This window comes from Anabas testudineus, chromosome 22 (assembly GCF_900324465.2).
Source record: "Anabas testudineus chromosome 22, fAnaTes1.2, whole genome shotgun sequence".
In the NCBI taxonomy this organism is placed as follows: Eukaryota; Metazoa; Chordata; class Actinopteri; order Anabantiformes; family Anabantidae; genus Anabas; species Anabas testudineus.
Window position 1 is genome coordinate 2,531,292 of NC_046630.1, and position 26,205 is coordinate 2,557,496.

Consider the following 26,205-nt stretch of genomic DNA (forward strand, 5'->3'; position numbering starts at 1 on the left):
CAGTAAATCTTACTTAAATCCTTTAAAAGACAGAACAGTGAGAACACATGAATATAATATAGATTTACCAGTTCTATAGCTCCTTGTAAAGAGACCTGATTTAAGTTTCAATCTATTTAAGACGTCAAACCAAACATTTTTTCACCTCAACTGCATCCAGACACAAAGATCATCATGAGACGTTCGTTCAAGTCGACAAGACACTTTAATCGCAACATGAGTGACCCTTAACCACGTGGGCATTTACACAGACTCCCCATCATCTCTACTTTTTAAACGAAATACAAAAGAGAAAAAAAACAAAAAGGAGTATTGCAGTGAAGCTGTCTTAAAGTAAGATACATTATTTACACTGAAAACAAAACGCTACGTCATTTTTCTTCTTTATCCAGGAGAGAGAAAAAAAGATGAAATAAATAAGACTAGAAATGCTTTTGTCCACATTCACAGCATGACAAATCATATTCAACTCGTTAATGTCGACCCCGTGTGGCCGGAACAGACGGAGATATTAGTAGGTAATTCAGTGATTATTGCCAAAAGCCTTAATCTATACAATATAATATTCAATACATACTCTGTATTTTGTTTAAAAAAGGAGACATTTGGAAACTGCTACCAGGATGATTGTACAGCTTAAATACTTCTAGATATATATATCTATATAGATATATATACACACACACACTTTTAAACCCTTGTGTTCATAGCTTTAACTCGTTGGCAACTTTGGAAGCAATGTTTTTGAAAGCGATGGATGATCCGGATATCCTTTTGAACCTGACGCCGTTGAGGGAGAGGCGGGGCAGCTTGCAAACCTCCATCTCCCACTGCACCAGGTTCTCGGCCCGCTCCTCCCCGTGGACGCAAAGAAGCAGGAAATTCTCTTGCTGTTCGTAGTCGCAGTTGTTGGCATCGAGCACCTTGCGAATCTCCCGCATGATTTCACAAGGCTCCATGGAGCTGGTGGTCCTCATACTCCAAGTGAATCTGAGGGAGCGGGGTTTACTGTCTTTATTTTCCCCTTTTTGATCCCCAGGTACATGGCGACTGTGGGGGGAAGAGGACAAAAGGACAAGTTTAAGTTGCATTTACAGCGACTCGGACCGTTTCACCTTTTTATGCTGTCGTAGACATAAAAATGTGACGTCTCAGTCAAAGAAGCTCGTAGAACAAACAAACGGAGCCACAGTCTAAATTCAGAGGAATAGTTTGACATGTCTGGGTGAATATGAGGCACAGCTCCACCTGTCAGCACCTCCTGCCACTCACTGATTTACATTATATTCCCCAAAACTATTCCATTAAACTTATTTAGACTGTGGTGGTTTGTTTCCACTGAGGACACGTCTGTACCCCAGTTTTAAGTTTGTTTGTCTCAAACATTCACATCACAGAGTTAAGCATTCGTTTTTTTTTTTTAAATAATAAAAAGCCAGTAGACTTTAAAAACCCTGAAAGACGATTTAACTCCATGTTACCACTTATTTATAAATTCTTTTCAAATGATCTCAGAAAACCTTGTTTCACAATTAAAAATAGGAAAAAGGAAGAAAACTAAAAACTAAACTAAGCTAAAGTGATTATTTTCATTAATAACTGATCTGATAATTTGTTCTTATCAATCGATTCATTATTTTTTAATTCACTACAAACCAAAATGACAAAGTCTAAGATATTCAGCTTATTGTCACGAACAGATTATTTGTCTTGTTGTTGTTTAAACATTATTCGATGATAAAAACAGTCACTTCCTCAGTTAATGTTAGTCACAGTAGTGTTTTTAAATTCTATTCACTGTGGTAAATCCCACTTTTCATTCAATTTGTTTTATATAAAAACTCAAATCAACAGCAGCAGAATAAACTAAAAATATAAATATCAATACAGAGTGTCTAAAAAAGAATCCCTCCCTCCAAGGTGATGTTTAAAATGGAATAATGTTCACAATTTGTATATTTTATCACAAATTTTAACCTAATTCAATCTATATTTTTGAAGTAGCTTGTGAAACCGATTAAATCTGATTAAACTAATATTTTTTATCCTGATGTGTTTTTAAATGACCTGCTGGGTTTTCAAAGACTGTTTTTAAGTATTTATTGTCTGGTTCAAAACTTACCTCTGTGACTGTGAATGTAAAATAAACTGGGGCTACAAACAAAAACTTCATGCTGAACAATGAAAAAAAACAAAAAGCCATGCTAACAGCAGCATTCAGGCACAGCGCCATGCAGACGTTAAAACCAAAAAACTAAACAAGCTGAAACCCTCAAATGCAGCCGTCCGACCCATCCAGACATCCCAGGACAAACAAAGCAGAGAGAGGAGGGTTCCTATGCAAACAGATCGAGCTACTCGACTCTGAGGCTGCAGACGAGGACAGCGGGGGCAGGTCACCTCACCTTGAGCCCTCAAGTCTCCTGTTTCTCTCAAACTCGGTTGAGACTCTGGGGCGCGTGAGAAGATCAGACAGTGAGGAGGGAAAAAGAAGGAGGAGAAAAAAAAAAAAGATGTGGATTGTGCACTATAAATATTTTTAGATCAATTCCAGTGAATAAAAAAAATAAAACAGAGATTAAGTGACGTGTGATAAGACGGAGAGAGACACTGGGGTGAAACGACGAGAGCCACCACTGGAAAACAACAGGTACAAAGTCATGGAAGATTTGACTTCCATTAAAAATCAGTAAAGAATCATGAAAAAGAAACAAACAGTGATGAATGTGGAGACTCGATCCCAAACTGAAAGTGAAAACAGCAGACAGGAGGAAAAACACAGAGCGAAACCCAAAAGTGTCGACTCCAAACAACTTCAGCTCAATCCTAATCTCAACTGTTAGTTCAGATGATGTGGCCGAGCTGGACCTCACAGGTGTATTTTCTGATTCCTTACATGTACAGACCTTTTAAATTTACTACAAAGCCTGTCAACCTGCGTCCTTTTATCCCTTTATGGTGGTTTTAAAGTCGGGCTGGGTACCAAAACTGTATTTAATTGTTAGATTTAAATAAGATTTGTTTATTTCAGAATTTAGTCATTTTGATGTAACTCACAGGACAGTTGATAATATTCATATATCATTAACCCAAAAAGCAGCTTTATATTAACACTAAACTAAACCACAGCTGTATTATTTATCAAAAATCTGTGTGGATGCTGGTGTTACACATGCAGATGATAAAACTCTAAACCTCAAACCAAATGTTCCCTGGTTATAATTTGTCCCTGTGACATGTTCAGTAACGTTCAGCAGCCGACTGGTGCGACAACACTCAAACTTCTCATGAGCCCAAAGTGTGTGACGATACCAAAGTGACTTGATTCATAAACTTGTTGCACTGATGAGTTCGTCCTCACTGATGCAAAACAGAGAAGATGCTGATTTTAAGTTAATTAGCTAAATAACTAAACAGCAAGTGTCTTGTATGATGAAGAGTACACAGTCGGATAAACTCTTCTCTAAATGATCAAGCACTGGATCAACATCTGTAGTTTTTTTAAATAAAAATGTGACAGTATAAAAGAATCAGAGCCACACGTCTGAATAAAGCACAGAGTTTATGTTTGTATAATATGAAGATGTGTCTTGTTCATACTGTGGTACGAGGCTGCAGTGGAAACAATGAGGTGAAAGTTCTTTGATATGTCAGGTTCATTTCTATTTGGTCATTTTATCCACAGAGACTCTAAGTAAAGTTTTCTGTCCTTGTTCTTGAGATGTTAGTGACCGGTGATGGTCGCTAACCAACAGATCCGTCGTGTTTCTTTAAGTAAAATGTACGTCTGTACTCAGGAACTAGTCACTGAGGAGACGAACTGTGTCGCAGTCATACAAAAGATTAAAACAAACGTTCCCTGCCTCTCGGACAATAAGGCTTTTATTGTCTCAGGTTCCCAGCATGCACTGCAGCTTGGAGAACAGAAAAACAGGACGGGTGGAGGAGGAAGTGACTCCAAGCTCCTGACAACTCGAGGGACTCGACAAACAAGAGGATGAGTGAACAGACAGGACTGACAGCAGGTCCTGGGTCGGTCAGAGAGGCTGTGAAAATCACAAGACCGAGGGTGTGAGGGAGGGAGGCTGGGCCAGAGGAGGGGAGGGCGGCTTGGTCCCCCCCCCCCCACCCACATAACTCAGACTTATATCTCAAGAGATATTGAGGGATTGAAAACAGCCCCTTACTCTAGATCTTCATCTTCCTACAACTCTCTATATCTTCTGCTCCTGAATCTGAAAGACAAAATGGGAATCTGAGGAGACTGCGAATTTCTCATTAGACACATGACAAGAAAAGAAAGAGAGAGAGGGGGAAGAGAATATTTAAATGTATGAGATGACGGCAGACCAAAAAAAAGAAAAAGAATAAAAACATGAAGGAATGATGAGAAGAAAGGACGGAAGGAAGGAAATAAGGAAGGAAAGGCTGAAAGAGATTGGAGGGCAGCAGACTTACTAAGGGTCTTTCCTCCCTGGGTAGAAGGGACGGCAGGCCCTGTTTTGGCCGTCTGCCGTTTGGCCGGGTCAATACTGACCCTAGGCAGAGAGGAAGAGCAGCAAGAGGTCAAGGTTAAAGGACAAAGGAAGGTTAGGAAGACAAAAAGACACAAACTGTGAGGAGGGAGCAGGAAGTGACTGAAGCTCAAATGTCCTGAGGAGGAGGAAGATGACAAAAACCCGTTGGTTAAGTCATAAAACGTGAAGAAGATTGTTTTAGCAGAAACATATGGAGGTTTAAAACTGACAAAATGTAGTAGAGTTATAAGAGTACAAGTCAAAACATAACTGAATAATAAACTATATTATAGTTAAATAATTAAAATGGACATGAAAAAGAATTATAAACATTTAAACCCTTTCTTCTTCACATATATTATAATATAAATAAATTGTCTAACAGTTTAAGTTATAGATCATATTTATTACTGTTAATCTTTCTATTACTTTCCCAACTAATTGACTAAAAACAAAAGTTATGTAATAATTCATCAGAATCTGATTAATTTTACACATTGGCATAATGCTTTTTTTAATCCTTCCCTTCTTCTTTAAATATCTTCCATTTATCATTCCTCTCATGCAAATCTTATTCATATTAGCCTTTCAGGTGTTTTTTTTGGTGTTGCCACACATCAACACTAATTATTTATCCATGATAATAATCAGTTTCTTGTAATTAAACAAATGTTTACATGTCTAAAAATAGAGACGCCAGTAATAAGAAAACACTAGAATGATACAAAGCAAAGGTGTAAATCTTTATATTACTATTAACTGAACCAGCTTTAACCTCACAGACTTGTCGAATAATCTCTGACCACATTTTTGTCACGTTCAAAAATCCATAAAAATGAGAACAAACGGTGAAACTAATTTAAGTGATAAGAGTGAGATGAGAGGATGGTGATGACAGACGACACCAGAGTCGACTGAAAAGTCTGTCGATGATGATGATGCTGCTTCCAGAGAAGGAAACCCGTCTACGATTCAGCCACGAGGGGGCACAGTCGAGCCTCGCGACGGCACCCTGTGAGGGCCATAAAGCGGCAGCACTGTTCTGGGAGCCCACAGCTGATACTGATAACTACAACAGCTTAACCACAGACTTCCAATCACTTAAAATATCTATTTTAGGAATCAAGCTGGCTTGTTAAGTTTTATTTCAGTGTCCTGGCCTGATGAGGTCAGTTTTACAGCCTCCTTTTATAACTGACCCTCATTAGTGGGAGAAATGAACTCGAACTGACCCAACGTCTTCAAGCACCACAGGAAACCAAAAGGTATTTATGTGATAAATGTTTGGAAACGATTACGAGTCTTTCATAAAGAGTCAAGATCCCTTTAGGAGGGACACAGGGCAACTCGGACGTCTCAACTGGGAAATTTAGTCCTTTATACAGCCCACTTTATATTAGTTGTATTATATACAAATAATATTTGTATTTAAAGAACTGTTTTGATAGAATGTGAGTATTATTTTTACTGTATTACATTAAAGACAGCTTCACATTTTCTCAGTACAATACAATGAGAAGGTAACTGGTTGCTGTAATTTTACTAATGCCTGAAATGAAGGGTGACGACACCCAGAGTGGGCTAGACTCAAATCTCATAACATTTAAATAATTGTTAGATCTGCATTTTAATTAAAGCTGCTAAACATGTTAGTTCAGTCTTCTTAAATGTGATGATTTGATTACATTTTAGTAAACTGAATATCTCCTGGTTTTGTTCAAACAAATGGGCCAATAAATACATGACATTTATTTTACAGACTTAAGCTCTTGAAAATAAGTTTAAAATTCTTCCTAAAAATTTACACAAATCCAGAAAACCTGTTCAAAACCTCCGACCTTTCCCAAAACGCAACAGAAAACTACAGAAGAGATAAAAATATCCACCAGCAGAAACATTTAACAGGACAAGAAAAATGAACCAAAGTCCTACACAAGAAACACAAATCTAGACCAAAGCTGTTTCATAAAAGAAAAACACAAATCTATTAACTATTTGAGCTCTTTATGGTCCAGAAATGTCTCCTTTTTTTGGCTAAAACCAGGAAACATCTCATCCTGGGTGAATTCTGTGCTTAGAGAGAGTTAATAAAATAAAAACTAAAAAAAGTTGAATAATGCAGCAGAATAATGTTAAAAGCACCGTCTAAAATGTACAGATTCCACATCAGAAAGAGAAAAAGTTCATCTGGCAACAACAATCAATGGGGTGAGAAAACCGACCACAATCAATGGCAGCTGTAAGAAGCGACCTCATGCATGCGCTGGCGATTGATTAGTGGCAAGCTGCTTTTGTTGTTGGTGTTGGTTAATCGACTGATTGTTCAAGGAGTGCGGCGCGCTCTCCCAATCAGCCTTTATCCACTCAGTCCAACCACAGCCACACTGAGGACATTTACACACAAAGAAACACGAGTTCAAACCCGATTAATGCAAAACTCTGATAAAGGACAGTTTAAATACTACAGAGTCATTTATAGTTTCTTCTTAGATGGTATTTTATACACAAATTAATAATAACTGTTCTTCTCTATTTTGATTCTCTATAGTTTGACATTTTGGTAGATATACTCATTTGCTTTCCGTATGCTCCATATGAAGCTGCAGCCAGGAGCTGATTAGCTTAGCATAAAGTCTGGACACTGGGGGAGACTGGCTTTGTTCAAACCAAGTCTGCCTACCAGTACCTAATTAATACTTTAATCTAGATGTTTTCCAGCTGTGAGATACTGTGAGGGAGTTTTAAGTTTTCACAGTAGTATACTACAAACAGAAACTTTTAAATGGTGCCAATCTGTCAAACTATAAACTAACAGCCTCTGTCTGAGTGAACACACTGGGATCTGAAGCCTTTTGAATCTCTATTAACACTAATTTAAGCCTTCATCATAAAGTAAGTTATAAATAAAATTTAAAACATCTGATCTGCTGTTGTTGGATTAGAACCTGGAAATGATAGTTTTAGTGGTAGTTATCCAATTAAACATTAATCTTAATTAAGCTTTCGTAATTAGTTTTGTCTCTAAACTGAAACAGAGATAAGCAGCAAAATATTTGAAATGTTTTCTAAATGTTTCAGCTAAAAGACTATTACTCTTTTATGAAGATTTGTTCAAATGATGGTGCTACTGAGTTTAATATGCAGCATGTAAAGTGAAAAATGATTTAATACTCTTACAGTGATGATTACTGAGTGATGTGTGTCAGCAGCTTGGATAGAGAACATTAACCATGACACTAGTTTAGGTGGAGATGTTACAGAATCCATCGCTCTGTTTAATCTTTTTAACCAGAGAAAACAACATGTGACCCTGGATCAAAAACAGTCTTAAAGGCCGATACTCACACGTGAAAAGTATAAACCGATCCACAGTGTTCAACTTTTTAAAACTTCAGATTTTACACAAAGGTTCTGAAGCTGCGACCAAAAGTGTGACGTGTCCACGGTCTCGTTTTCCTGGGTCATCTGTGGTGTGAGGCGTTCAGGGAAAGCACAGAGTGTAGGTAATCCATGTTTTAAAATTGTGGATTTAGAGAATCCTTACAGCCCTACAAAAAACACCACTAAAAATAAAACCACAGTTTGTAATGAGAGATGAACGCAGGAAACAGAAAAACACCAGAAAGTTGAGGAAGTAACTGCCCAGAGTCAAGGAAAAGTTCTACAGAGGCTCTAGGTTCTGTACCATTTCATCAACGGGATGTGACAGATCATTAATTAGTTTGATTTAGCGGTTCATTCCAGTGCAGAGTGTTTAACCTTTTAGATAGATCCAGGTTAGCCTGGCTGCAGCACTGTTCAAGTTAAAATTTACATCTTAGCCAGGAAGCAAAGAAACACACTTCCCATAAAGTCAAACTCTTTCTTCAAGAATAAAACCAGCCCTCTACACACATTAGAAAACAATATTTTGAGGTTAACTCATCCCAGTTTGAACCGACCACATTAATCTGATTATAACCCGTGTGTGTAAATGTACCCAGAGTGTTTTCACTGCTGCAAAGCAGTGGGTTAGTTCAGTGCCAGCAGCCCCACGCGTCTGGAGAGTTTCAGAGGAAGTTTTTCAGTGAGATTATTTTCATTATTTTTGGCACAGAGCGAAAGGCAGTGCAAGAGTCCTACCTTTTGGCAAACCTGAATGACATGTTTCTACAACAGAATCAGACAAAGAAACAGTGAAAATGGTGAAGGGGAAGTGAAAGGAGGAGGGGAGGGTGGGTAGATATGAGGAATCTGAATGAGTGAACAAAAATGGGGTGATTGGAATCATCAACAGTGAAAAGGGGAAGATTCTCGTTTTCCATTAATTATCAAATGATTTCAATTCCTCATTTTAGGTCAGTCATTGCAGGGGTGACGTCGCTGGCCTGGCTGCCACTTTCAGAGCAGAGACAACGAGTGAGGTCTGGTTGGGATGCTTTAATAAAATTAGAACTGCAACGAAAACAGCTGATCGTCTGCTGATTATTTGTCTTGATTTACTGGAACATCGTTACGGTCTGTTAAGTTCCAGAAAACAGCAAAGTGAAGTGTTTAAATGTGTTAAATACAGATATCCAGTTTACTATGACATACGAGAGAGATAACAGCTCATTCTCTGAGCTGCGAACCTGGAGGTCGTGAATGTCCTGCGCTTTAATAAGTAACGTAAGTATGTTAAGTACCTAAATCATTAATTTTTGAAGTTTATTACTTCATTTTAGCTCTGGTGTGCATGTGATAGGACAACCTCTGAAGAATTATTTCACCATTTACCTAACATGACTTTTATCCAAGAAAATCATCAGCAAACCTCGTTAATGAAACGCACAACGAAAACTAAAATTATCAGCGGTGTTATGACCCAGAAAATGACAGGAGGTCAAATTGAGGCTCATTTGGAGCAGTTTCATTTCTCTCTGGCAGGCAACCAGGCAGCGACAGATAAACAATTTAGATTTAAGAATAAATCACATCGTACAGAACAGTGAAGTGCTCCTCCAGCATCTAATTAATCATCCTAACTCAACAAGGCACTGTGTTGATTGGCTTGTAATTCAAACAGACAGAGTCACAGGAGATTATACTCTATAGAGCAGGACTGGAGTCTATTCACCTTCTACTGCAGTGCTGAGGAGCGACTCAACATGTATTTATACAAGTAGTAAGTAGTGAATAAGTTCATGTAAGTGATGGTGGTAGCCTAAATCTAACTGAACACAAAGGGAGCTAAACCCCAACCCTGAAATCTGTCTTGTCAGTACTTTATTTCCTTGCCTACCTGCGGGTGAGTTTAGAGGTGAGTTTGGAGAAAAGGTTGCTGGTTCCACGGCTGCGGGTCTGGGAGAGAGGGGTGGCATCGTGGGAGAGGGTGGGCGAAGCCGGCGGGCCGTTGTACGTTGCCATGCGGCGGTCTCTCAGCTGCCCGCCGTGGAAGGTGCTGCGGCTGGCGGTGCCTCGAGGGAAGCGCAGGCGGTCGGGCGTGGTGGCATTGGAGATGCTATGGGTCGATGCCACCGGGTTCTTCTGGCCGCCAGGAGACACGGCAACACTGCTGAGGTGGAGGGAGGAAGAGGAAGAAGAAACTAATCAGATTTTATGCTCAAAAACAGACCGTTTTTCCATTGCAGACAAACTTCAACGCACCTGTATCCAAACTAGTACGCAACATTTCTGTCCTTTATATATTTGATGGAGCCAATTCAATCTGTTAGTCTCCAAACAGACCTGCTCATTGTTTACAGTATTAAAGGTAACTGCTTCTTTACAAAACTGCGATGGAAAAACTTGTAAAAGTCTATTTATTTTAAAGTTTGTTATTCCTACATGTGTTTCTATGCCATGGGTTTTACATAATGTAATCTTGCATGTTAGATGTCAACAGGGTAGGAAATTCAACAAGAAAAACAAACAAACAAAAAAACAATAAAGCAATAAATAACGTGAGCTGGTAGATTCCAACACTGAACAACTGCTAGCGATATGATGAGGCTGCTCACTCAAGTTTGGTAAGAGACGATATGTTAAAAGAAAAATAAAGTCAAACTAAAAACATTATTTATTATTTAACTATTTATTATTTTTGTGAAAGTTTGATATAGCACAGAGCAAGTTGGCACAAATTACACAACTTGGAGCTTAAACCAACTTTAACTTTTACTCCATAAACATTTGTTCAGTGTGATTCCGGCATAAGAGGCTAATTTTTTAATCGAACTAATTTAACAGCAAATGGTGGAAAATAGTTACTGGATACTGGAAAAAGCAGGAACCTCCTGGTGGATACAGGACCAATTTACACCCTGGTTCCTCCAGTAAAAAGAAAAAACTAATTTCTAATATGGTTCCTGGTCTGATCTGGAGGTTTTCTGTATAGATTCACCAGCAAAAGATAAAAGAAAAGACAGTAAAAGTAAAGATAAATTTACCAGCAGCTGCCAAAATTTAGTGGTTAATTTGCCACCCTGGACATCAAGCTCTAAACAATGAAGGGTGAGTCCCTGATCAGTTAGCATCTAAACAGAAACAGACTGAGGGAGCTGGGGCAGCAGGGGAGCCTGTGAGCGGTGAAGCTCGGCCATCGTGACGGAGACGGACGGGTGAGAGATCCAGACGGAGAAGATCAGGGATCAAAGATCACAGCAGAGGATGGAGGAGAGATCAGGAGCAGAACTGAGAGAGTTTGTTATTGGAACATCTGCGGCAGAGCCAAGAGGTCCTCCAGTTTATGGTTGGCAGAGGGATGATGCAAACATGGAAAAATATCATCACACACAGAGTATAAGACCCTTGTCGAAGCGTAGCAGCTTGACTTCAGTGTGTGGATACATATTTTTCTCCAGTTGAGTCTCCACTTTTGTCAGTGTCTGAAATAAACACCCACCACAATCCAAGTGCAGGTGAAATGATATCTGGTGCCCTGGTGCCTGATAAGAGCCGAATATGCTCTAGAAAATCTATTCTACAGGTTTGCAACAAGCTGGATTACAGATGCTTTTATTTGGTGTCATATTATATTTAATATTACAAATAATATACATATTTTTTCCTGATGATGATTAATAAAAAAAATGTATACATTTTCTCAACCACTGTACAGAGTCCCTAAAGAATACGGCTTGATTTGAATTTTAATGTGAAAACGGTGCAGAACATTGAATATTTTTAGGTTATATTATTTTACATGAAGTGAAAAGGTTGTAAATCCATAAAAAGTGATTATTTCTAATTTTCCAAAAGAAGATCACAGATCATCAGTGTGAATTTAAGTTTTCTGCTGTAACCCGTCTTACTCTACAGTAAACGAACACCACTGTAAAAGCAATTATTCTGGTAGACACAAAATCTTCAGTTTAATTCTTTTCTTTCACCCGTTTACGGCTGATAGGCGTAAATTTCAGACAACGACACCACAAAACAAGTCGGATGCACATGGTCCTTACTGTGGAAATAGTGGTCATGGTTAAGTTGAGGTGTTACCAAGTGTGAAGCTGGCTGGATGTGTGGGTTAGCGAGGGGCCAAACAGGGGCTGAGACATGACAGGAGACAGACAGGGGAGGGAGTTTGGAAGCCCTGCCGTCTTACTTGGGCGAGCCGTAGTCCAGAGCGTAGTAGGAGTGGGGCAGTGCGGCCCAGCCTGCCTGGCAAGCGTACAAAGGGCTGACGGTTTGATACCGCAGCCGCACCGAACTGGACGAGGCACCGAACGCAGTGGCCGCAAAGGCAGAAGAGGGGCTAGTGGCACAAGCCATCTCAGTCATGCTGGTCATGCCACAACAAAAAGAAAAACCCCCAACCCAGCCCGAACCACAAACACACAGGCAAAAATGAAAAATAAGATGATGAGAAACGGGAGAGTAAATACAAGAAAGAAAGACAGAAGGAATAGAAAGAAAGAAAATCAGGGAATAAAACAAAGGAAGTCTGCAGTAAAGGAGCGAATCTGGGCCTTAATGCTGAAACACTGTTATTAGAGTTTAACCAACATGAGTCTGGAAGGCTGACACTGATATTTTTGTACTGACCCTAATAAAATCCACATTCACTAGACATGAACTTGACCACATGTGTGCTCATAATGTGGAGGTTTGCATTTTTGTTTGGTAGAAAATGCTCTACTGCAGCATTCAGACCAAAACACTGCTCTAATACTAAAAAAAATAAACACACTGGCTTCCAAAGCAGGTTCCACAAAAATGTTCATACTCAATAACCTCATCTTACAATAAACTATCTGAACAAAGAAGTGAAAATGTTTTGCTGTCTGAATCTGTGTGTCCACTGTTCCTCACTGATAAGAGGTTAAAGCTCAAACCCAGGTTCTGCTCAAAGGCAGTAAACATCCCCCTCTCACCTGTTCTCCTTCCCGTTGGGAATGACGGACAGGCGGTCTGTGTTGTTTCTGTCACTGCAGACATACGTGTTCCTCCTGGTCATGCCTGCAGACGCAGTGTTATTCTGTGGAACAAAGGAGAAGGAGACACTTAAATTGTTATATGAAAATTATTTAATTCTTTAAGTTACTAACAACTGATCTTTAATAGTGTTTCTGGCTGCTTAAGTAGATCATTCTCCTGATACATGACAGGCTGACACTTGAGATCATCCAGCCTCAGATAACTAGTATCTGATGAGCTAAACTGTAATTTTAATGTTACTCACGCTCGGGGCGATAGTGGTGGCGCCTTTCCTGCGGTCGGGGATGTCGGCCTTGTTGGGGTTGTTGGCGTTGCCCAGCAGAGGGCTGGAGGGGGGAGCGCCGCGGCTCCCTGCGGTGCTGGGTTTACGGAGCTGGACTCCACCTTCATCTTTTGCGCTGTTCTCCGCTGTGGTCGTCTGACTCCTCTTTGGATGAGCCATCCCTGGAGGGACGTTCTGGCCGACTACAGAAACAGGACAGATTTAGTGACTGTTTGCACGTCTGGCAAAAATACTGAAATTTAAGTGTTTATTTAAAATGTGACAAACATTTGTTAGAAGAATCCCTACACCAAGTCAGAGTGACTGATGACGCATTTCTAAAGAGGAGGAGGATTTGTTCCATAGCTGAAAAACTCTCCCTCCTACCTACATGTTAGTGAAGAATAATGAGCTTGTGGCCGGACAAAGACAAACGTGGCTTGAGCTCATGTCTTCAGCTGATTAATAACTTGAAGAAAATTATTCTGCAACTTTTTCTATAATGAAAAAACTCACTTGATCCAGATTCTCAAATGTGAATTTCTTCTGCCTTCGGTGATAGTAACGTCAGCAATTTATGATTTTGGACAGTTGGTGGGACAAAGGCATTTTAATATCTCGATCTGAGGTTTAATTTTTGATGTTTGTCACTATTCTACTGATATTTTAGGACAAATAATCAGCTGTTTGCCTATGAAACTCATTGACAGCTTAATTGATAAACATTTTTTGCAGGCCTACATGCAATTCATCAATGATTTAATAAGACGTGAACGATCAAAAATATAATTAATATTGGGTGTCAGGAAGAGTGAAGATGTCATATTTCTTCGTTAAAGTCACAGTGAACAACGTAAATTGTCGTGTTAGACTGTAAAGATTCTCAGTGAAGTGCTTTAAGCTGCAGATTTAAAGGAGAGGAAGCAGCATAAACTAAGGTTATTGACAAAGCATTATATCACAGCAGACAGCACGGAGATGTGCAAATAAGGCAAAGGTCAAAGTGCTTCCACTATGTGACTGATTTGATTTAACTGCTTTTATCAGCTCGACAACAAAGCTACTGACAGAAAACGACCTTTATCAGGAGGCAAAAATACAGCAGAGTCTGGGCAGTGTGCTCTAAAAAAGACATTTAGCACCAGAGCTGCCACAATGTGTGAAATAAGCAATGTTTCCACATCGATCATAAACCATTAGAGCTAGTTTTATGTTTGAAATCTGTTTGTTGTTGGTTTTGTTTGGGCATGCTCACCCTGTTCACTGTAACGTCTCTGTTTGTGGTTGGAGGAGACGCTCCTCTGGACTTTGAGGTGGGAGGGCGACTGTCCGTTGAGCTCACTGTTGGGTCTTGGTTTGGCCAGAGACAGGTTGCTGCTGGAGGCTGACTCACTGGGCTCCAGCTGGGGAACAGACACACCGAGTCAAATGTGGACTAAAACTACACATTAATGCTCCAGTTTCTTCAAGTCTACATCTCCAAATTCTACATATGCATGTGGACAATCCTTATTTTACATCCAAAGCTGCATCAGGGAAAGCTTTTGAATAAAATCCTTTAATGCCGGTATTCCCTACTTCCCCTAAAAGCGTAACCTACAGTCACTCCTGTACAGAACAGGTGGAAACCTAATTTGAAAAATGTTTTCTATGCAAACTCTGATTTGGGAAACTGGAGTCACATAGTGGATAAGTCCACTCCTCTCCCTACTGATTTGACAGTACGGATTAGTACTTGTACTTTTACTGAGTGTAGTAACTGCAGTTTGCACCTCAGAAGCCTTCCTGCCCAGCAGTAGGTAGGTGGCTGTGATCTCGTCGTACTTCATCTTGGCCAGAGATTCCTGGATCTCCTCCAGGTTGTAGCCCATCCCCACCATCACATCTGCAAAAACAAAAAACGTAGCTCCTTTACATTATCATATTACAGTAGTAATTACATTTTTACTGCACGAGTTTAGGATAAGAGCTGTTCTTTTGACACATAACCTCCCTCATTGTCCAGCTCACGTTTGTAGCAGCATGCCAGGTGGAGCTGGGTGGTTTCCCGCCACAGCCTGCTCTGCTTTAAACATTTATCCGAGTCCCTCCCCCCAACATGAGGGCTTTTATCATTTCAGCTCAACACTGCACACCCTATGAATGTTTCAAAAGACCCCTCCACGTGAAACATGTTGGACGTTCGTGAGCAGATCACATCAACATAAACAACGTTTTGAAACGAGTCTTCACTGTAAATATCTTCCGCTCTTCAATAATAATTGATAATAATAATAGTCACAGGAGGTTTTTTGTAATCAAACTATAGTTTTTTCAAATTTTTCTAATGAGCTTTTCTTGCAGCTTTTCTTTACTTTGGATGCTTCGGCAGAAATAATCGTAACCCGTTTGAAATTCAGTTTTGGACCATGACGTGACCTGTTAGATATGGTTTAGATTCCTGCTGCTGACAGCCGTTCAGCACAAATGTTTAACTGTTTTCAGAGACCAAAACTCCTACAAATTAAAGTGATTCATTCTGTCCAACACAATCTTCTTCCTGTTGGAGCAGAAAAGCCCTTCAGGCACCATCCTCATCACGTCACACTGAAACTCCTCAGCTGAAAGCCGTACTAATGCCATCATCGTCAGGGGGTTACCAGCTTTCCTCACTGACATTTTCTAATTTGGTCAAATTAAATCTTGACACACATGGAGACAGTAAGCTAGAAAAACAAATGAATCATGATTTCAAAATCTGCATCAGACTTCTGTACCTGCAGCTCTGTGACACTGAGCTTCATGTAAAGCTGTCAGTTCAGCGCAGGAAGAGAGTGAGAAATGAATCCGACTCTAACCAGGCAGAATCTGTGATAGCCTCATCTTTCTCACGTTCAGCCTCATGCTCCCCCTCAACACTGCTGCCTCCTCTGCTTCTCAGTTCAGTTTCTCTTCATTACATGGTTCACTACAGTATCATTAGATACAATAGTCAATTTTTTATGAATTAAATTTATTAATGTTTCAACTGAAAAACAATTCCTATTTAAAAACTATTAGTATTATATAGGAATAGTATTTAAAAAACATTTCCTATGCAGACGGGTTTCAACAGTACCTTTTTGAAAGTCATTAAAAAGTCAATTGTGTGAATCAGAACTCCACAGAGCTGCAAGTTGTCTTCAAAAATCTTATGTTTGACCATTTAAATAAAAGCAAATTTCCCCATTTTCAAAAGATTTATCAGAAAGGTGACTGAGGTTTATTCAGACATTAGACTGACCTGTAAAACCACCAGGGAGAGTTTAATAGCATTATAGTGTGTTTATAGCTGCACTCAGTAAAACTAAGTTCTAGATTTAGTAGTAGTAGTAGTAGTAGTAGTAGTAGTAGTAGTAGAGTACTGTATAAATATTCAAAGGATGTGTACTTTTCCCTGTCGCAAATATTTTATTTTGCTGCTGTTTTGTTGACTTTCCAACATTTAAGCTAGTCCATCATCGTTTGTTTACATCAGTATTGCCAAGTTATCTTTCTTTCTTTGCCATTGTGTCTTTGTCTGTAGCTTCTAAACCAAACACTGTATTTTACCAACTTGGAATGACACAAAATGGAACGAGCTACTTCCCTAAAACCCACCACGTCTCATTTGTCTTTACAGGTTCTGTTCAAGTCAGGACAGTCTGAGCATTTTACCGTTAGTCAAGTTCAGCGTTTTTCATTTGGGGAAACGTTTCATGTAAAATTCTTCCTTGGGATTCAGGGATTCCGCAGAAAGACAATGAGCTCTCTCTCTTTCTTTTTCCTGGGTGACTACGAGTTCATACAGACACATGTGCAGCGCCAGCCAAACCCAGCTGCTGTTATGTAACAGCCCCCCCACACGTTTGCAGCTTTTATCCAGGGCACGATGGGGAGGCTTCTCACCATTTCTGTGTCTTCAGTCTTTGCATGCAGCTACAGCGCAGCTCTTGTTCATTTATTCACGATCACGTTTCATCTTTTCTTTCAAAGCTCTTCAGCACAGAAATAACGAGACCAGCTCTGTGCCGAGCTGAAACCCGGCTAATGTTTAACACCTCACGCGTCTTCTCACCCTCTAACAAAAATCACACAGCATGAGATTTTACAGTAACAAAGGAAGGAGAGGATGGTGGACATTTTGTGATCACACAACAGGATATCACAGGCCTGATGGTCACAAAGCTAAAGCAAAAACTTATAAATAACCAAGCAAACTTTCCTTAAAAAAAAAAAAACATAGCAGCTGGTGTGTGGTGTGTTTGTTACCTATTCTCTTCTGATCCGTGATATCCAGCTCTGGTTCAGTGTAAGGTTTTAGCTCGTCCTCTTCGAATCCTGCATTGATCCATCGATCCTTCATGATTTGCTGCAAAAACAGATCGAGACAGTTAGAATCTGACTGACACTGTTATTTTACAGTCAAAAACAACTTCTTGGACATAAACGCCATTAATGAGCCCTTTTATTTGCCTTTTAAAGAACTGTGACCACTGGTTAAAGCTTGTATGTATCATGTTTTCTGAAATAATAACATACAATAGTGCACAAGTGATAAAACATTATTTAGATTCAGAGAATTTAATTAATCCAATAATTATGACCTGGCCGATTCCTGTTTTTGGACATGAACAATTTACAGAAGCACTATCAACAAGATATGCACTTACAGTGATCTTCTAAATCCATTTGGCTGATTCATGACTCTAGTTTTAGAAAAACTGTAGGACAGAATGAACTTTATACTTCTGCAAAAATTACACAAATAAAGTGGGCATCTCAAAGTTTGTAGTAACAGATTATGTTTAATTTCACTTCTTCTTCTGCAGCAGCAGCAGCAGCATGGACACAGTGTCCAGGGAAAAACAAAGAGGGGATTTGTACTAAAAACATAAGTTTGAGAGTTATACCACTAGATTTTATTACCTCAGGCTGCTTGCTGATGTTTCATATTAGTGAATAAGGAGTAAGAAGTTGGTGTCCCATTTCCTAGACTAGAAACCTTTTAATGCTAAATGTCCAGTTTTAACATAGATAACGGCACAACGACGATCACTGACAACTGAACCTCGTGAACCACATTCCCCCTCAGTGTGTGCATTTACATTCTTATGTTATGGATGTTATGGATTCAGATAGTTGCTGGTTGTTCTAGCATTTATTTGACCCTTTTCTTTAACAAGGAAGTGCCTTATTTTGAAAGGAGGCTAAGGCTGAACACAGTGCACATTGAGTTGGAAATAGACAAAAGTCTAAATGTCTGTGACTCAACAAAAGTCACAGGAGAAATATGCAGAGTGTGAACCCTACACAGTTATCCTGCCCTTTCAGAGTAACAACCGTATTGTACTGTGCCTATTTGCACCTTTATTTTTAATTTGCAGCTGATCAATTGCTCTCTGGGGGAGTGTTTAATAATGACAGAGCCAAACTAATTATCACTGATCATGCTCTGATGAAAATGGAGCTCAGGCTGTAATTCAGGTCATTCGTGTGAGTCCAACACATGTGACCATCAGAGTCAAGCCAACAACATTTAGCTTAATTCAATTCAACTAGATGCAAGGAAACGGCTTCCTCTCATTAAAAGCAAATTATAGATGGAAATCAGCTCTTTAATTAAAGCTCACATGCTAAAATTACTCCAGAAAAGAGATTTTATATGCTAATGATTTACTGCAGGGCATCGGGTAGGCCAACACTGTCACAGCTCAAAGATGATCAACACTACAATTGATCTGAGGAATAATTCTCTCAGGAGACTGAATTATAGAAGAAAAGGACTAATCCGGGAGATAATGTTTTAGTTGCAATAAGATGTTGATGGTGCTAATGTCCGTCTAAAAAAACTGAAGTCAAAGCAAAACTTAGAGAACGATCCTGGGTTTATATTTGATACAGGAATAAGTCAAGTCTTTTCAGTAACAAATCCCTCTTTCTGTTATTACTTCTTCTGTAACAGTGCCCAGGGAAACACAAAGAGGGAATTCTTATTAAAACCATCATTTTAGGAGTTACAGAATGCTGAGTGCTCACTTCACTTTCAGAAGAATTTAGGATGTAACTCACAGGGGCCTCTTTACTTACTTTGTACTTTTGATGCCATACATCAACAAAATTACAGTTTAAAAGAAAAATAATTCCTAATATATTAGAAATACCTTTGTTTTTTCACCTCAATCACCAAATCTCTCTGAATCATGATTCTTGTATTTTTTTAAAACAATGCACAATAGACTTGGATCCACACTGGTTTTTCTGAACTTTCTCTTGATGACTCAGACTCTGATGGTTTTACATGTTGTACTAAAAACTCAGAAGTGAACATGAAAGACAGTTTTGGTACAAACAGAAGAATGATGATGCATTATTCATGGTTACAACATCAAAAAGAAGGAGGAGAGAGCGGGCCGGGCGCGCACAGAAAACAGGACACCGTGGGCGTCAGAGGAGATGATGCAGGGGGGATGCAGAGACCAGGAGGAGGGGAGAGAAGGAGGATAGATGGCATTCTCCGATGGTGCAGACGTGCTGGTGGAGTGTGTTAAGAACTGAGAGGTATATTTACATTTTCTGCGTCCTCCCTCACCTCGAGAGTACCCCGCTTGCCCGGGTTGAGCACCAGGAAGCGTTTCAGGAGGTTCTCGCAGTCTGTGGACATGTAGAAAGGGATGCGGTACTTCCCCCTGAGCACACGCTCCCGCAGCTCCTGTAGAGAAAAGAACGACAAACATGGAGTTAGAATAAAACTGAGACAGGTTGTCAAAGTTAGTTCAGCACATCAAAAGTTAATGGTTTGTTGTGTCAGCGAAACAAAACGGTAAAAAAAAATGAAATCTGTTAATGCAGTACTGTCCTGCAAACAAACAGGTGTTTGATTATTTTGTGTAAACCTCTGCTCATGTTGGATCTAAGTACGGCCTCATCTATCGCATCATGGCGTCAGTTTTTCCACAAACCCACCTTCAGGTTCTGTCCATCAAACGGCAGTGATCCGCTGACCAGCGTGTACAGTATGACCCCGAGACTCCACACGTCCACTTCTGGTCCATCGTACTTCTTTCCCTGGAAAAGCTCTGGTGCTGCATACGGCGGAGAACCGCAGAACGTATCCAGCTTGTTGCCCAGAGTGAACTCGTTGCTGAAGCCAAAATCAGCAATCTTGATGTTCATGTCTGCGTCGAGGAGCAAATTCTCAGCCTGCAGGGAGACAGAAACGGATCGGGGGTTATCCCAATTATTACCTACAGTACATTTATCAAGTTCAGATACTGTACATGAGCTCATTCAGTGAAAAGTTAACGCAGTTCGTTTTTAGTCCGATTAATTCAGTTTAACCAGCAGCATTATCTTGATGTCTCGCACATTTGTGCTGCTCATAGTCGTAATAAACAGTGATTCGATGGGAAATGTTTTCACCTGGTACATTTTCATTTTTGACTACTAGGCATCAACTGCACTGGTATCACACCATAGTTAAACAAAATGCTTTAGTTGGTCATGATAGTTCAGCTACCAGGGACCAAAAGAGTTGATGCTACTCTGGAACCAGGTCTCCTTGGCTGTCTGAACTGGTTTAATACTAGACACGGGCTCTGAACCAGTTCTTGAATTGAACTAGTGGAAAAAAGGGGTATGGAGCCCTTTGAATCCAAACAGATTGTGGGTTTGATCTAACGATCACATAAAGACCTGATTGATGGACGTTTTTGCAGCAGGTTCTGTTGATGTATTAGTGACCTTGACAGGTTACTCGGCCAGACGTCCAAAAGTAAAAACGGTCCTAGCGATTCCAAACTTTCTTCATTTCAGAATTATTGAGGCCACTGTGCTCCTGGGAATATGCAAAGGTTTAGAAACCGTTTTATATCCCTGCCCTGTTTTACACCATGTAGAGTTCTGCAGGCTTGATATTTGTCCTGAGTGAATTGTGTTCCTTTCTAAACTAAGTGGCATTTGTCTGTGTCTGCATAATAACATCTGTGGCATATAGACACAAATACTGACACCTGCCATCGTCCGAGTTAAACACGGGCGTGCACATGTCGGTATGGTAGTAAGCCACAGGTCAAACACACATTACACACTGCATGCATAGGGGACACTGCTCCTCACTGCTCTCTCCCTCCTCATGGATCATTCATGAAGCTTTACAGCGGAAACAGTTAAGGCGTGCAGCTGTAGAGATGCACAAGCTTCTCTCAGCAGAGTGACTCCCACCGACACAGAGATAAAAATACAGAAGCATCAATATTTATACTTGGAGAAGCAAAGCGCGTCATGGAGGCGGTGCCTTTACACTACAACGGGTGATGTGGTGGAGAACATGTGAGCAGTTTAGAAGGCTGCTTGGTTGTACATTCGCAGGCATTCCCCCTTGATTCATTTTTAAGGTGGTTTACAGAAAAGGAGAAAGTCAGAAAAGGGCAAAGAAGAGCCTCATTAGCAGCATAAGCAGTGTTTTGGAATTAGCCATGCTGTGTTAGACTCATCAGTGGGAATATATAATAATTGGGAGTTAAGATGAGAGTGAAAGCACAACGCTGACGTCAGCTACTCTGACCTTTCTATAGAAAATGAGTCAGAGATAATTAGCATCAAAGGTGGAGAGATTTGCTCCTTTAAACAGAAGATATGACTACTGATAAGCATGACCAATACTACAAATGGATATTCATTTGAGTATCTTAAATATAATACGGTTCTGCAGCTAGAAACGGAGATTTAAAATGCGAATTTCCCTGACGTATCATCAATCTGTGATGTTCACAGCTAAACTGATGCATCAGCAAATATGTTTATACACAAGAATTAGGAAAACGAATAGTTAAACACCATTCTGCTGGTGTAATAGTGTATTAGACCACTTTCAAAGATTCATTGGTGTCACAGGTTCAGGAATGCTGGACGTCATAACTGTGTGGTTATTTTTGTAGCCTTGTAATGTTACATCAAGCCTTTATTCATAGTTGAAAGTCATGTATGCTGTGAAGTCTGAATTCCAGAGAAAATGAATGTTTCTATGATAATTGTTGCACATTTCACTTTTTTTTTTTTTTATTAACACCCCATCATGTTGCTGCACTGCATTCTGGCCTCATGAAGCTACTGCATCACCTCAGCCTTTTCCCTTTTCTAAGATAATTTTCTGCAGCTACTGAACGAACTACAAACCAGGGAGGCTCCTCTGTACTCACCTTGAGGTCTCTGTGAACAATGTGCTTCTGGTGGCAGTACTGCACCGCCGATACAATCTGTACAAGAAAGAGACAAGCAGAGTGGAGTTAAATGTCTGGTGGTGAGTTCTCAGACTGTGATAAAGGAAGCGGTGGAGGAGTAGGAGGAGGCAATAACAGGAAAGATAAAACAGAGCTGAAGACATCTAGAGGGTGAGAGAACAGGTTTCCTCTGCAGTGGCACTACTGTACTATCACACGTCTTAGTCCAGAGAACAGTCTGCACATCACACATTGTTCCTGTGTTCACTTTAGACGTTAACTTGTTTTAGATCCAAATAAAACTTTTATTTCTCTTTATTTTTATTTTGCACCTTCACCAAATCAAAATAGGCGAGGTGTTCAGTATTGTGGTACACTGTTCTCACTTTTTATCTTAAAATGTTTCCATGACTGTAAAAACAGCTACACTTTCCAGCTCTGTACAGAAAAGCCTGAGAACTCGATTGGAGGAGCTGCAGTGCATCATCTGTTTGTTTCAATTATTGCTCCGGGCAATAATATTCCTTAAATCTGCACTGCTGCAAAATTAAGCTGTATTCTGATGTTTTCAGATATCCAACACTGCAAAATGGAACAAGAACTGAACTGGCAAATGAGAAAAAGATATTTAAAAATATAAATGCTGTAAAGCACCAGGTTTGTATTTGATATAAAACTGCATCATGCTCATAATACATGTGGACAAAGTTCAGCCAAAATGTGGGCGAACTGAGGTAAATATCAATTCTTTAATCACTCTGCACTTGTTTTAGCTAAACATCTGCTTAACGATGCCTGAAACAGTTTCATTTTAAAAGTCCTCAAAACCTATTTTCTTAATAAGCACCCTACTTTAAGTGACAGGAACCTACAAAGCAAAACTTCTGTGAAGTTGAAACTGTTTTATGTCACAGTTCAAAAGAACAGGTCTCATGTTGTGGTGCAGCTATTAATTAAAGCAAAATAGACAAACTGTAAAAGTCTGGGAGCAGGGCAGCAGTTTCTAGACTGGATATGTGATCATTTTATCATTTACAAACAGCCCATTACAGATTCTATAAGCTAAACATGATCTAAGGTGACATGCAAAGTGATAATCTGCCCGAGACCTGGGATCTCACACACACACAAAAAACACATTCTTGAATTTGTGCTGGCTTTAATAGAGAAGAATGTAAAACAATGCAGAGATAGTTGCTCTGAATTCTGATGTGATCCCACCTTTAGGGCTCATTAATTTGATATTTCCATATTTCTAAAGAACAACAGCATTTGTCCAGTTCAGAGACTTTGGACTCTGTGTGACAGTCATTGAGAGATAACTGATGGGGAAGGAGGCAAGTTTGGACGTTTCTCATTAGTCTTTAGACAACAGAGACGGTGTGTCCCTCAGGCAGGACAAAGAACAGCGGCCTGTCTGAGGCAGAGCCAGGAGCAGAGGTGTGAAACCAGAACACTGCAGGGGGAGAAAGCTGGGTACCTGTCTAAATTTAGCCCTGGCCTCTTTTTCCTTCATTCTTCCATGTGCAACCAGGTAGTCGAACACCTCTCCTGCAAAACAGAGAGAGAGAGAGAGAGAGGGATTTAGACAAAGAGACAATGTTAGAGATGAAGGAGACAGTGAGAGCGATGAATGAGGAAAAGAGATTCAGAGGATGTGGAGAGGAAGAAAAGTGAATCACAGTTTATAAAAATAACTTCAGGATGAACTTTTCTATGCAGCTGGCGTGTTCCATCACCCATGTGCATGCTTTGAGGGTGTTTCTTGACCATATTGAGGCACGTGTGCGCCGCTTCCTCCACACTGAGCCTCTCCTGGAGGCGCAAAGCTGCTGCTGAGCTTGGTTGTAGCAGCAGACCCTCCCCTCGGCCCACACTTACAATGTACAGGCAACACGTGACTATGCTTGCTCGTGTGCTAATTGAACTCGAGGGGCTGGCGTGTGCGTCCATATCGAGGTGAAAAGAGAAAATACAAGCAACAAAACCTGCGACAAAACTACCTCCCCAACTTCCCCCGAATCCTTGAAACTCTCCCACTCTCTCAGCACTGACCTGTGGAGGCGTCCAAGTGTGTGATTCTGTACTTTAGCGCTCTAGAAAAGCAACAATTCATGACTGACTCAAGAGCTAAAGACAGAAGCTGCCAGCTAACACTTTGTATGTCAGAGTAAAGAGCACACCATGTGTTATACATGGGGAGGAGATTAGGGAACAAATCTGGAAAGTAGCAATAAAGCTGCAATAGCATGTTTACTAAATACACAGCATTCCCAGCACTGATGTCACATGCAGCTTGTACGTTTCAGTCAATGATCTGCTCCTGTTCTTGGAAGAAAGTTAATAAACGTACCACTGGATGGTAGAAAACATCATCAACAGGTCTTAAGGTTACTGCAGCTCTGCAAAGATGTAGGTACAGGTAGTGATGATTTCAACTAAATGCTAATGTAGCTAGCTTTTCTGGAAATCAAGTCAAAAAATGGAAGTCACCACATATTTGAGGATTCCCAACTCCCTAATGCAGCATTAGGGATCTTTGCAGCATTAATGGTTCTTTAAATACAGCACGTCTACATATAATTACCTCTGTTCACCTAGCCGCTCTACTGGCCCTTGTACTTTCAGTATCAGTCTTTATTAAATTCTAAACTAGGATTCTCTAATCTAAGCCTGATTAGCTGGTCAGCGTCAGCCCTGAGAACTGTGAGCTGTGTCAGGAAGACATCTGTCTCAATGAATAACGTTTTTTGTCACTTTACACTCCCTCCATCTGATGAGTGTGTATTTTAAGTTTTCTTTGCATAACATGTTTAGAAACTGAATCTGAGGGTGAAATCGAGTTTCTGGAGAGACCCATGCTAAAAGGCAATCTGCTGTGCTGCAGACAAAACGGAGAGGTTGCCCTCAAGATTCTCCCCGAATTACAAGACAATCGATGCCAAAAGACGAGAAATATTAGATTTACTTTATTAAGATCTAATGCAATTGGCCTATGATCAGCGTTCTCATCTCGGCGGTAATAGGATTTTCTCCTCGGCGAGCAGGTCTTCACAATGTGTCGTCTCTGCTTGGCTCAGCAGCCTGCATACGACCTTTCAGGGAATCAATGATGAGATATGCCTTTTAGAGTCTGGGTGTGTGTGATACTGCATTAAATAAATCAGACAAAACTCCCATTACTAAACTCATTAGGGGGCAGAAGCTGTAGCTCTCACATTTGTTTAAAAAAAAAACTTTACTTTTATTCTGTTTGGTACTAATCTTCTTCTTTGGGGTCAAAGTCTGTAATACTGGCACTAATTAAAGGAAGATTATGTGTGTCAGCGACAGGTCAGATCCTCTCAGTTACCACATCAAGTCCAATGTTTGTTCTGTCTTTCACCGAACGAATCCACCATTGTAAGATTTTCAGGGTTTACTATGTCGTATAGGCCTTAATTTACGAGTCCACCTGCGTCTTCATGTGCTGCAGCATAAAGTCTAATAAACATTTAGGAGAACACACCTGGTGCCAATTTCCCTTTATAGGCTCATCACTGACAGAAGAGAAGGAACTACACCCACCACATTTCAATAAGAGGGGGAGGTCAGTTCCCATCCAAGTGAAGCTGAACACTTTGTATTAATAAACATAATGTAGATGTACTGTAAATAACAATGACTTCCTGTTTTAGTTACAGAGAAGTAGAAATCCAACACTAGCCTTGCTCTGTATTTTCAGCATATTCATTTGCCTCCCCTCTCTTCCCTGTTGTATGTATGAAGTTCCACACATCGAAAACTATTATCAATAAAATCCTCTATTTCC

The 26,205-nt window shown here is 40.0% G+C and overlaps 1 protein-coding gene across 15 annotated transcripts in view; it reads right to left on the reverse strand.

Moving 5' to 3' along the window:
* Window positions 1-186: 186 nt before the first annotated feature.
* The window catches only part of mark3a (MAP/microtubule affinity-regulating kinase 3a), a 43,000-nt gene continuing 16,981 nt past the window's right edge, over window positions 187-26,205 (reverse strand). For 2 of the 15 annotated variants that reach the window (XM_026338911.1, XM_026338913.1), the window contains exons 6-18: window positions 23,875-23,945; window positions 22,374-22,430; window positions 20,140-20,376; window positions 19,745-19,885; window positions 17,446-17,545; window positions 14,949-15,061; window positions 14,432-14,579; window positions 13,159-13,379; window positions 12,851-12,954; window positions 9,778-10,050; window positions 8,640-8,666; window positions 2,406-2,450; window positions 187-1,050 (exon numbers count right to left, since the gene is read on the reverse strand). In XM_026338911.1, coding sequence (XP_026194696.1) covers window positions 705-1,050; window positions 2,406-2,450; window positions 8,640-8,666; window positions 9,778-10,050; window positions 12,851-12,954; window positions 13,159-13,379; window positions 14,432-14,579; window positions 14,949-15,061; window positions 17,446-17,545; window positions 19,745-19,885; window positions 20,140-20,376; window positions 22,374-22,430; window positions 23,875-23,945 — 1,883 coding nt within the window. In that variant the 3' untranslated portion in view covers window positions 187-704. The other 13 variants (XM_026338915.1, XM_026338914.1, XM_026338912.1 and 10 more) reach the window with 13 other exon arrangements.